The sequence below is a fragment of the Poecilia latipinna genome, unplaced genomic scaffold, assembly GCF_001443285.1.
Source record: "Poecilia latipinna isolate Pla-1442-1.1 unplaced genomic scaffold, P_latipinna-1.0 Scaffold1464, whole genome shotgun sequence".
Taxonomy (NCBI): domain Eukaryota; kingdom Metazoa; phylum Chordata; class Actinopteri; order Cyprinodontiformes; family Poeciliidae; genus Poecilia; species Poecilia latipinna.
Genome location: NW_015114080.1, coordinates 19,888 through 31,945, shown reverse-complemented (window position 1 = coordinate 31,945; position 12,058 = coordinate 19,888). Strand labels below are relative to the sequence as shown.

Below are 12,058 nucleotides of genomic sequence, written 5' to 3'. Positions count from 1 at the left end.
TCTTTCATTTCATGTCTGTTGAGTTTTTAATAAGCGTCACAGAAACTATTCTGGTTGGTCCAGTTTATGGGACGAGTTTCTCAGATCTCCGCGTGGCCGTCTGACTAAGTGGACAAAGCATTTGATACGTTTGATGCATTGAGTTACCGTAAAAAAATAATACTAAAAATAATAATATAATAATATAAAATCAGCCTGATGCTTTACAGACAGGAGAGCGCGAAAGCTCCTCACCAGGTTGAACCTGCATGATCAGGTTAGCGCTAGTTCATTAACTAATACACCGGCCAACCGGGAACACATGGATGAACTTTATCATTGCAGGCAGAGCCAGGCACTGGGCGTGTTGAGATGGAAAAGCCACACAAAATTCTTTGTTCACAAATATAAATCATTCTCACCGCTCGCTCAACGCATCTCTGAAAGCGCGACTACAAGTTATTCCTGCAGTTCATGTAGAGCTGCGCAACCAGAGCTAACCAGAGTGGCGTTTAATCTCCTACCTTGATCAAAAGCTCTGGAAAGAATCATAATTCCTCACAGGGGGTTGATGTAAATATCCATACAGGTCAGCCTGTGTCCAGTTTGAGTGAAAGGAGGCGCGCGGGATCCGCGCTGAGGTAAACTTAATCCAGCTACTGCAGCGCAGAGGAGCCAGCGGTGTGATTGGTCCGGCTTTAAATGCAAACTCTAAAGCTATCTTAAACATATCTTTTAGGAATAAATCTGCTCCGCCAGTGCAGTGAAGCGCTCAGAGCAACAGAGGCACTAGCAATCCAGCTAAAAAAAAAAGGAAAGAAAAAAAAAAAGAAACGTTTTTTTTTTTAATTATTAGTTTCCTAAAAACATAAACAAGAAAGGCTTAGCTTGGCGGTGGCGCAAGTAAAGGATGGCGGGCCACCAGGCCTATAATACACTGGGGGAAACCCTGGGTCCCATATGGGTTTGTCCGCGGGTTCCACGGTGTTGGAACTCGTGAGGATTTGATTTTTCTGTATGTTAATTTAGGTTTCTGTGTTCAGTTGAGTCTCCATGTTGTCCCTCCTCCCCTTGATTATCTCCAGCTTTCCTCTTGTTTCCCCTTGATTACTCCCTGGTGTACTTAATCCCACCTGTGTCTGTGTTTCCCTGTTGGGTTCATGTCGAGTGTCATGTCACCGTGCTACCAGTGTGTTTGAGTTCTTAGCCTCATCGTTCACCTGTGCTGCCTGGATTTCTGTTCACCTTCATGAGTATTATTAAAATCATTTCATTCTACAAACCTGGGCCCACTGCGTCTATTCTCACCATCACCAAAACCCCACTTCATGACAGAAATCATACCTTGTCTGCTTCCTGCAGTGCTTTCATCCTTCATAGAAGTTAACATTTCTTCCCTGCTTGTCAGCTCAGTCACAAAGTCAACTAAAAATTTTCCTCTATGGGTGTTTTTTTTTTTTTTGACAAACTTAAATTAAGAAAAGACTCGGGGTCTTAATCAAGGTTATAATCTTGACATTTAGATTATATTATGTGGCTAAAGAAAATGAAAATAATCTCAGAAGTGATCCTGTTTCACTTTGGGTGCATATTAAACTTTCACCAGTTGCATCTACAGCTGGAGTTTAACCTGATTAGAGGTGCAGCAGCAAACTGTTTGACATGTCTGTAGGTGTTTTATTATTTATGTAGAATAAGATTCAGTTTAAAAAAATGCAGCTCACTATTTAAGACTAGCAATCAAAATATCCATCAAAATGAATGGAGGATGGAAACAGTCAGTTCCACATCAACACCAGCAATAAGGTGAATTAAATATTTTCAACAAACCCTCCTTCAGTGTGTTAATATTTCATTTGATTCCATTTAGTGATCTCTAAAGAAAGTACACTGTATTTATCTGTGTCTGTACTGTGAGTGCATTTATAGAAACAGTTGCATGTATTCCTTTTCAGCCTTGCTGTCTAAAGCCCAAATTGGAAACATGTAGTCCAGATCTGCTTTATTTCCAGAGTCCTTAGTAACTATTATATTTTTTTGTTAGATCTTTAACAAAGTGAATTGAATTCATCCCAGAAAACTGAATTGATTCCTCTGTTGTAATTTCATGCAACACAAAACAAAAAAAAACTATACTAATGCATAATTCTGGAAGACTTAATCATATTTTATTGATGGCACTTAAATTTTTTTTAAAATCCACAACCTTTCATCTTTAGACTGTTTTATTCTCTCCAGATTGTTTTAGCTTTTTAACCTCATTCTCCCGCCTATTAATGATCAGCTTCACAGTTCATTAATCTCTTAATCTATTGTTTAGCTATCTTTTCTGACTCCTTCTTCTGTTGCGGAGCCATTTGGATCCGCATGTCGCATAAAAACTAATGAATCTCGGCCTGACTCGTTCTGAACCGTGCTGCTGAAAACTTGTCCATGGTTCATTCTGCCAGCTTGTCAAAATTTGACTGGTGTTCAGCTCCGCTGGCAATGTCGGGATAATTAATTCTCCCTAAAACCTGCTTTGTTTGTGTTTTTTGTTTACCTTCTGTCCATTTAGCTCATCATTACATTACATTGCCTTCGTCTTTTGCCATACACTACAGGGACTGTGTGCACAAAAGGGAACAAACAGAGCGAGTGCTTAGTATTCTGTCAACCTCGCGCATCCACCTGCCTGCTCATTTAAATGATGGGATGAATGAAAGGGAGAGAGAAATGGAAATATAATGAAGAACTGATGGTAATATGAGCAATTTAGGTGTTGTGCTTAGTCTTGGAGGGAAAATAGGAAGTTATTTTGTATGTTTACTGATTGTACGCACAGGGAATAAGCCTCATTGTGTGTGGCGCTCTGTAATTTTGGGTTATTTGAGCAAGTTTTGGGGTGTGGAGCAGTTAAATTTCACAAGTCACACAGTGAGATGAGCACATAAACAGAAAGTGTTGTGAAAAATGTCAAAGGTTTCCCATAATAAGGCAGCAGCAGGCTGGCACATCGTTGTGTGTCTGCTCAGCACTCCTTCAGCTCAGCTTGTTTTTTTATCCATTGGAGTTTTGTGCAATGCATCGCAGCATGCTCCGTAACTCCATAATTAGCGGCGAGTGTCACTGAAGTCAAATAAGGATCGTGAGACTTTATGAGACTGCTGTGTGAAACATTAACACCTAAGGGCAACACTTTATTAACTGCAACTGGCTGCTTCATTCATTCAAGATTTGGATTTCGTTACTTTATTTAGTTGATTTTTGCAGATTTAGTTGAGTAGTTTTGTGAAATGCTTTTAAGATGCTGTGACAATTTATCACCCTGAAGTCTCAGTGTATCTAAAAATATGTCCTGTCACATCTTTAAAGCAGGTATATTGCCTCGACATGCAGTGGTTTTGCTTGTGTCTGGGGTTGAAAGGTGTAAATATCAGTGTTATTTTTGCTATAATGTCATTATCATGTTTTCTATCCTGAATGTTCATCTGGTCATATTAGGATGAAGGTTTTAGGTTCTGTGCAAAGTCTGAGTGCCCCCAAGTGATCCAGTGATTATTATAATCATAATGATGTGCGGTAGCATAACACTTTTATAAAGCATTTAAAATACAACATAGCAGCTGCACAAGACTAAAAACAAAGAACAAAATTAAAACAATAAAAAAACTAAGAAAATAAACCTCACAAATACAAGGAGTACAGCATTAAACAGATAAGCACATATAAGAGTGCAGACAGAGTGCTGGCATGGCATAGTGAGTGATGTTATTATTTGGACACTTGTGCAGCCTTTAAATAACATTTGCATAGATTTATTAGCAGATTTACATACTGAGTTTCAGGGTTTGGTCAGCTTTGAACTTTTTAAGCATGTCTGAAAAAATGTGTTGCAGCCCAGCTTAGCTGCTGATCAAACTGTGTATGCTATAGGGGTTGAACGACTTCATATTTTTTAAGGTCGATTACAACATGATAAAAGTTGAGTTGATGTCGACTAGTCACGGTGACATCATAGAGGCGTAAGCGCAAAAAAGCTTCACAACTACTTAGAGGCTTTATCAGCTATATTCATGCCAAATATTGATAATCCCCCCATAATTAATTATGTTATGCAGGTTTGAAAGAACAAGAAACAGATCATTATCACGGACTTCTTCGTGGGCAGCGGAGAAAATTCCGAAATGTGGCACATAATTGGGTCTTACTTTTTTTCTTTTTTTTTTTTTAACACCGGCTGATGATCACATATGCTGGATAGCTGCCCATATAGGCAGGGGCGCGGTATAGGGGGGAAAAGTGATGACAATTCTAAGGGCCCTGACCAACAGGGGGCCCTCCACAATTTAGTTATTTTTTGTTCATAGAAATTGAAAAAAAAATAAAATAAATCAGGGCCCTGTCAATGACAAAATTAATCATATTGTATTTTCGAAGATTTTTTTTAGCAGTAAAAAATGTATATTCCCACTCCCAGATTAAAGAACACACTTCCATATTTGCCCTGAACCCCCTCCATCTGGATTAAATGATTCATTCCTGCTTGGAGCACTTCAGAGTGACACTGTTAGCAGCAGTCAGTGGAAGACACGAACGATTGTGGCAGTTACTATGCTGCTAAGAAAAGTTATAAAATCAGGTTTTCAAAAANATCCGCGCTGAGGTAAACTTAAGTCATCCAGCTGCTGCAGCGTGCGAGGCAACGCACAGAGGTACCAGCGGTGTGATTGGTCCGGCTTTAAATGCATAAACTATAAACCTATCTTCTCTAAACTTATATTTTAGGAATTTAGGAACAAATCTGCTCCGCCAGTGAAGCACTCAGAGCAACAGAGATGCTTGCAATCCGGCTTAAAAAAGAAGGAAAAAAAAAAAAAAAACGTTTTTGTTTTTTTTTTTTTATTATTTTTATTATTTTTCATAAAACATACACAAGAAAGGCCTAGCCTGGTGGTGGCACTATTAAAAGATGGCGGGCCGCCAGGCCTATAATACACTGGGGGAAACCCTGGATAATATTATTTTCAGATCATTTTTAAGTAATATAATGGTAATGCCATGATAATGCAAGAACACATTCTCAGAGGTCAATAAACATTTTAACACGGGAACTGGAAGACATTCTAAAATATCCAAAATAAATAAACTAAATTAAATGAGTTGTAAAGACTCTAAACAAAATTGTATTCCAAACACCAGTCTGGAGACTTTAGCCATCCAGTTTTGCGTAGAAACAAAAAAAAGATAAATCATGCAAATGGAAATTATTGAGTTTAAATTTATCATGTGATTTATTTATTGCTTATTGCAACAGGCCTCAATTTAACTAACATCTAAGCTTTTCCTAGAAAGACAGCCAGAAAAATAGCTTTGACCACTTACCAAAGGTTAAAGTTAAAGGTCCTTATAATGAAATATTTGTGTATTTATGAGTAGGATCTTTAGCTTGTAATCAGGCCCTCCGGTGGCCTTGACCTCTCCAATAGCAGTAAACGCAGCATGTGATTCTGTAGATAATGTGTTGATGCGATGCAGATCAGCCTACCGAGTTATCAATGGCGTAAGTGTTGATGACATGAGCCAGGAGGTTGCAGATCCATAAGGACAGGATGTCAGCCAGCAGGCGAGGGACCAGACCACTGAGCACACATTCAATGTACATTACATTCACACCATCTCAAAGCACATATTAACAAATTGAATAAATGGAGCTATTCAACGTAAACGCTCATCAAACTTGGTCAAGTACACGTATGAGCTGAGTTAGTTCTGTAACGGTCCACTAAAGTACTGGTTCGGTCCACTTCAATCAGGTGAAACAGACAGAAGTGGACACTATAAAACTGACTGGAGATTAGGTTTGAGCTTTTGTTTTTCGAAAGAGCTAAGCAAGTTTACTGACGGATTCTACAACAATAAAACCACTAAAACGTCTGTGTTTAAGGATCGACTTTGACTCAGACTTTGAAAATAAAAAAGTTGACAGATTTTGGTTCTGTCAACCAACTAACATAAACATATTCTAACTGCCAAAAGAGGAAAACTAAATTGGTAGAAATTACAATTCAAAAAATTTAACATAAATGGCCACAACATCCCGGTCCCTAATTCATGTACAAGAATTACATCTAATATCTACATAAGTGGCCATTACCAAATGCAATATTAATATTAACATGAGCATTCTTAGCTCTTCAATATATTTCTATTACCAAAATATTAATTTAAACAACTTATGCAGTAGTCCATGTTATATGTAGATATTTTTTGTAGTCCATGTCTTCTTAAATAAAAAAGCAAAAACACTCAATGTTCCATGACTTTAAGTTCTTCTCTTGTCCATGTGCATGGTCTGTGTGTGTATAAAACAGTGTATGTAGCAGAATGAGATGTTCAGCATCTCAGTAAATGAGCATCAGTGTAAAATGTAGAGCTAGAGGTTCTAGAACGCAGCTCAGTTGGAGGCAAACATTTGCTGTTGTCTCTATACAGCCTCCAGCAGGAGCCATATTTTGTTGATCGGCTTTTGTCGTTGTCTTTGACACAATATAGTCTCTGATGATCTTTCTAGCTGCTAAATTAGCATGAGGGATCCAGTACTGACATCCAAAATGGCAGGACTGGATACTGTTTAGGCATTTATGCTGCTAAAAAATCCAACTACAAAAAAACCAAATTATTTTAAATGTGAAAGTATTTTTGCTTTCCTAAATCATTGTTGGAGATATTTGTTGGAGATATGCATTTTGTTATGACTAGCTGAATACAGAAAATTCTATATAATCACACATGTTCAGTAGGATGAAACCAAAATTATTTCAATACTTTACTTTTGAAAACTGATTTTATTCTATTTTCTTGTGACAGAGTTTGCTCTGTGAAAAAAATACACATTAAAATGTAATAATATTCAATTTAACAGTCTGGCATTCAACTAACTAGAGACATCATTTGTTACTCATAAAACCATCTCTTTTAAGCAGGTAAAGTTAGTTTGGTATAAAGTGGAGCTAATAACAAAGATCAAGTTAAGGACAAACATACAGCATACATATAAAAAATAATAAAAATGTCCGATGCTACATTTGAAAAATCAAAAGATTAATGGAACTAAAATGTCTTTTTCAAAATAAACTATGAATGTTGTGACTTTATAGACCAAAAATGTTACAAGAAATTCATCAGGAACTCTGACATCAGGTTTCTACTCTGAGAAGAAAACATTTTTTTAAAAATCATGATGATATCTCTGAAGAAAATAAGAACCAAAATAGTTTCTATTTCACTTCCACAAAAAAACATGTTAATTTCATAATTATGTATAAAGTTTTCCCTATAATGACTTTCTGCAAAAGAAATTCAAAATGACTAAAAATTCCTGTGTGTTTTGTGACTGAGATTTTGAGACACACCTTTTTTAACTGCAACTTCATTAATGTTTTTAAAAAAGATTTTCAAAAGTGGATATTGTACAAGAAATCTATTCCATCTTTAAATTTTAATGTAATAAAATGTGGTTTTCTGGCAGGGGATGAACAGTTGAATTATGATATTAATGTAATCCACTGGTTAAATTTTCATTCACAAATACTGCTTTATAAAAATCACCTCTATTTTTAAAGTGAAATAACTTTATTTAAGAGTGCTTAAATGTTGCAACATCACAAAAGCACCAATATATTAATGTCTTAATTTAAGATCTGAAATTTGTCTTGCATTTGTAACATTTTGTTTGATTTTCCTCAGTTAGTTTATGACTATTCTTTTTTATTTCTTCTTTTTTTCTGCTCAGTTTATCAGATCAAACTTTTCTTTATTACTAATGTGTGCCCTGTCATGCTATTAGAATTTTCTATAAAGACAGGAAAAAACAAAACATTGTCATAAGTCCGCCTCTTAACTCAAAACGTCACATGCAGCAATGAATTGTGAGTAGTATACTTTGCCGAAGTCCGTAAAAATACGGACTTAGCGCAAGGGCGGAAATAGGACCCAAAATGGGTGGGGCGAAGGGCGGATGTGGACAATGGGACACACTATGACCTCTGACCCTTCAACATGAACGTGCATTTGAAGGACACAAGGAGGAACGAGGGTGGGAGTATTTGGACAGGTCCACTGTACAGGGCTGTACTGTTTGACCTCTGACCTGGTCAAAGGTTAACTACAGGTTAGATTATTTATTGATCACAGCAGTGTTAGTGCAGCACTGCAAAAATTATCAATTTATATCAGTTTTGATGCAAAACGATATGAATAACCTCGTTTTAGTATAGATCAGTGTTTCTCCACCCTGGTCCTCAGCCCCCCTGCTCTGCATGTTTTAGATGTGCCTCTATTCCAGAACAGCTGATTCAAATGATTGCATGACCATCAAATACTGCAGAAGCCTGTTAATCACCCAGAGATACAATTCAGGTGTGGCAGAAGGGAAACACCTAAAACATGCAGGACAGGGGGGCCTGAGGACCAGAGTGGAGAAACACTGTTATAGATTATCTAAACATTGATTATTCTGACAACCCTACCAGGAAGTGATCATATCATGAGAAGCTGACTGTACATTCTAACAGAAATTCAATGTAAAGCAAATAAAAACAGATTTCATGTCCCACATCAGTGGGAAACAACCATAACTTCATATTTTGATCACTTTTTCAATCCAAACTGTTCACAATATTGGATTGTAAACAGTTTGGACTGCTCACAACAAAACTAGATTGTGTTATGATATTCATCTCAACATCTGCCTGTTGAGATGAATATGTAGAAAACATGTTGACAGTGTGGTTGGGAGGAGAGCGGGGAGCACCGAGACCACCAGGTCATTTTTCTTCCATTCCTTGCTATCTAGAAAGAGTTTGAATTCCACTTTTAAGTCTAGTGTTGGTATGAATACACCAGGTAAAATTAAATAATAAAATAAATCAGACAATAGACCTCTGCGATAAGGATGGGTCAAATATTAGAGGGTTTACCAAACAACGTAAAACTTACGCAAAGAAGCCCCAAATGCCTTCTTCTCTGTAGATCGTAACAATGGAGTCAAGCATGCCGCTGAAACCAGAAGGAACACATGATCCTGGAGAAACATCTTCTTATTATGACTGTTTCCATCTGAAAAATCTGACATTACCTGTATTTTGTCTCTCTCCCAATGAACTGAACCATACACCTCAGAGTGATCACTGGAAGAAACGGCCAGTCAGGTCAGCTCAACATGCAGACTAGTCCTCCATCTTATGGGGGTTAAGCTGGTTCCAGCAGAGAAACAGGACCTACCGTGAAATGGGTGTGTGATGATGGTGGCACACGATCGAGCAATCATCTCTTTGGTACTCTGTGGACAATCCAGGGCAAAAACACACGGCTAATCACTGGAGAACTTCACCAGAGTAAACATTGCTACTCTAAATTATTTCACAAACAATACTTTAAAAAAATTTTCAATCTACAACTAGAGCATCACCTTGCAGAAGCTAATGTAGAGTCTGAACTCCCAGATGTCAGTCAACAAAATGTTCAGAGGAGTGGTTCAACCAAACACACTGCCTCAGCTGGTAAACTGCGATAATCAGGCCAAGATAATCCAACATGTTGAATATGATTATTCTAGATCAAAGTGGTCCTGATGTTCTACAGACTGGACCAGATCAGTCTTAACACACCACACACGGCAGGATTATTGGTTACTATTACCTTAAGCCATAATCTTAGAATGCCAAATGTTTTAAGATCGTCGGAATGGGGAAATTGGGGCAAAAAAACAAATTCTGCCGTGTCAACTGGCTTTAGTGACTCTGCTTAACTAAAACCCATCAGGTACAACCAGCAGCTCCACCCAGAGAGAATGAAGCATGGAAAGTGGTATGGACAGTGACATTAGAGGGGTGTCCTTTAACTGCCTGATGGTAAATGAGTGAATCGCTGCTGCTGGTCAGCGGTCAGCCTGACCATATAGACTGACGTGGAGTGAGGTGGAGACAGAGGAGTTGTCATGGAGATGATTGCCTCTCAGTGAGTGGCTCCTTCATATTTTGACCATCAATGTGGGAAACCATGAGCTGGACTATAATTAAAACTAAACTGAGCCAGTTAAATGAAGAACTTGGACAGAACAATCCGAGTCTTACCTCTTCAGCAACACTTTTCAGAGCATTCTCATCTGCTTTCGGCTTGCTACCTGGAAGCTGCATGTCACACACACATTCACACACACAAACACAACACACCAACCATTATTATTACCCAGGGAAGAATACATAGTAACTTATGATCAGCAATAAGTGCCAACATCCAGGTAAAGCACATATTCTACTGGGATTCATGTATATTAGAAGTACTTTGAAACTGGTTCACTTCCAGGTTTATCACCACTGTCATGCCATGCTAACAGCTCACTAGCAACAGAGTTGATGTTTAACAGTAACATGTCCGGAATGACGCCATTCGTTTCACCTCCTCTGGGGGTGGGGTCAGAGTTCATGTATAATTTGAACTTTTGAGCTGTTTATCAGCTGCTCCCAGTTGTAGAAACCATACCTTATTGTCATGGTTACACATCATAACAGCCTGAAACCAGGAGTCAGAACAGAAATCCTTCCAGCTGAACAGCATGAGTAACCAGAGGGAATAACTGTCCAAACATTCACTGATTCCACCAGACACACAAGGTCGAAGGTCATAGAACTGCTCCAACATGTTGCCACCATCAGAGGCATAAATTCTAGAATGAATATTATTATTATTGCTTCATAATAATCAACACTGCAGGTCAACTTATAAGTCTTTGATTAATTTAAAGCTAGTCAGTGAAAGCAGGACAGTCTTACCTGAGGTGAGCTCTTTTCCTGACATATCTAGAAGAACATGAAATATTATTAAAACCACTAAAGATTAAAAATTACAGCTATTTCCAACCTAGTAAAGTGAGGCATTAGTAATTTCAGCAGGGAATGAAAGATGAGTGACAGAAAAGGCTGAATTGCTGTTAGGTCTGTCGCAGTAAGCAATAAATCAAGTAATCACATAATAAAATAAAACTAGTTCAATAATTTCCACCTGCATAATTTCTCTTTTCTCTCTTAATTTCTACCAAAAACTAAATAACAAAAGTCTTCAGTCTGGTGTTGTGGTCTCAACTAGCCCTTTTCTTGAAAAACAATTTTGTTTCCAAAGACCTTATAACTTATTTTATTTTTCAGTTGTTTTGTTTATTAATTATGGATATTTAACATGTCTTCCAGTGCTAAGTGTTCATTTGAATTTAAAGTTTATTGATCTTTGAAAATGTGTTCTTGCACTATTTTGCCCTTACAATTATATAATTTAAAAATGCTCTCAAAATAACAATATTATTTATCGTATTATGTTCTGGGACAATTTATCATCCAGCAAAATTTGTTATGGTGACAGGCTGCAGTTTAAGGTTTAGATGACCAAAATGAGTTTTACTGTGCAGCCTACCTGCCGAACTGTGCTGTGAACAACAGTGCCTATGGCTCCGGCACACAGCCTGGGACCAAGTCCATTGTAGAGTCCAGCCTTCCCATCTATCTTAATAATGTGCTTAGCTGCAACATAGAGAAAAAAACATTATAATAGATTAGAAAACACATCGGACAGGTGAAGAAACCATAATGTGAAAACATGAACACGACTGAGCTTTAAAAATTATGAAATGTAAACTTTAATAAATAATAAACAGAAAATCTAATTTCTGATCATTTTATTAAGCTATAGTCCTGCTGGGCTTAGAACAGGACTACATCTCATCTATTACTCGATATGTTTATGGAAGTAATTATGGGTATATGTCCATTGGACATATGTCCATTAATAGGAATATGGCCTCTGATCAGGCTCATTTATCAAAATAAAAACTTGAATGTAATTTATGTGAATTTTATATAATACAGCAACGTAAAGCAGAGAATTGCTGTGAAATGGAGAGAGAATGGCTGGTTTGCAAATCTAAATCGAATTTCTCTCCAGCTCATGGAGTCGTTATGTTACAGAACCAGCTGATCAGGTATTACAGTCCTCTACCAGAGGCCTGGGCGCTTGAGGTTCTCCTCCAGTATCTTGGCTGTGCCTA

The 12,058-nt window shown here is 37.5% G+C and overlaps 1 protein-coding gene across 2 annotated transcripts in view; it reads right to left on the bottom strand.

The window, feature by feature from the left end:
* Positions 1–12,058, bottom strand: part of mtch2 (mitochondrial carrier homolog 2) — a 25,427-nt gene that overhangs the window by 6,651 nt on the left and 6,718 nt on the right. The window contains exons 3-9 of one of the 2 annotated variants that reach the window (XM_015057456.1): positions 11,428–11,534; positions 10,794–10,820; positions 10,095–10,151; positions 9,244–9,301; positions 9,098–9,149; positions 8,959–9,018; positions 5,507–5,600 (exon numbers count right to left, since the gene is read on the bottom strand). In XM_015057456.1, the coding sequence (XP_014912942.1) occupies positions 5,507–5,600; positions 8,959–9,018; positions 9,098–9,149; positions 9,244–9,301; positions 10,095–10,151; positions 10,794–10,820; positions 11,428–11,534 (455 nt within the window). The remainder of the gene's footprint in view (positions 1–5,506; positions 5,601–8,958; positions 9,019–9,097; positions 9,150–9,243; positions 9,302–10,094; positions 10,152–10,793; positions 10,821–11,427; positions 11,535–12,058) is intronic. The other variant, XM_015057457.1, reaches the window with a different exon arrangement.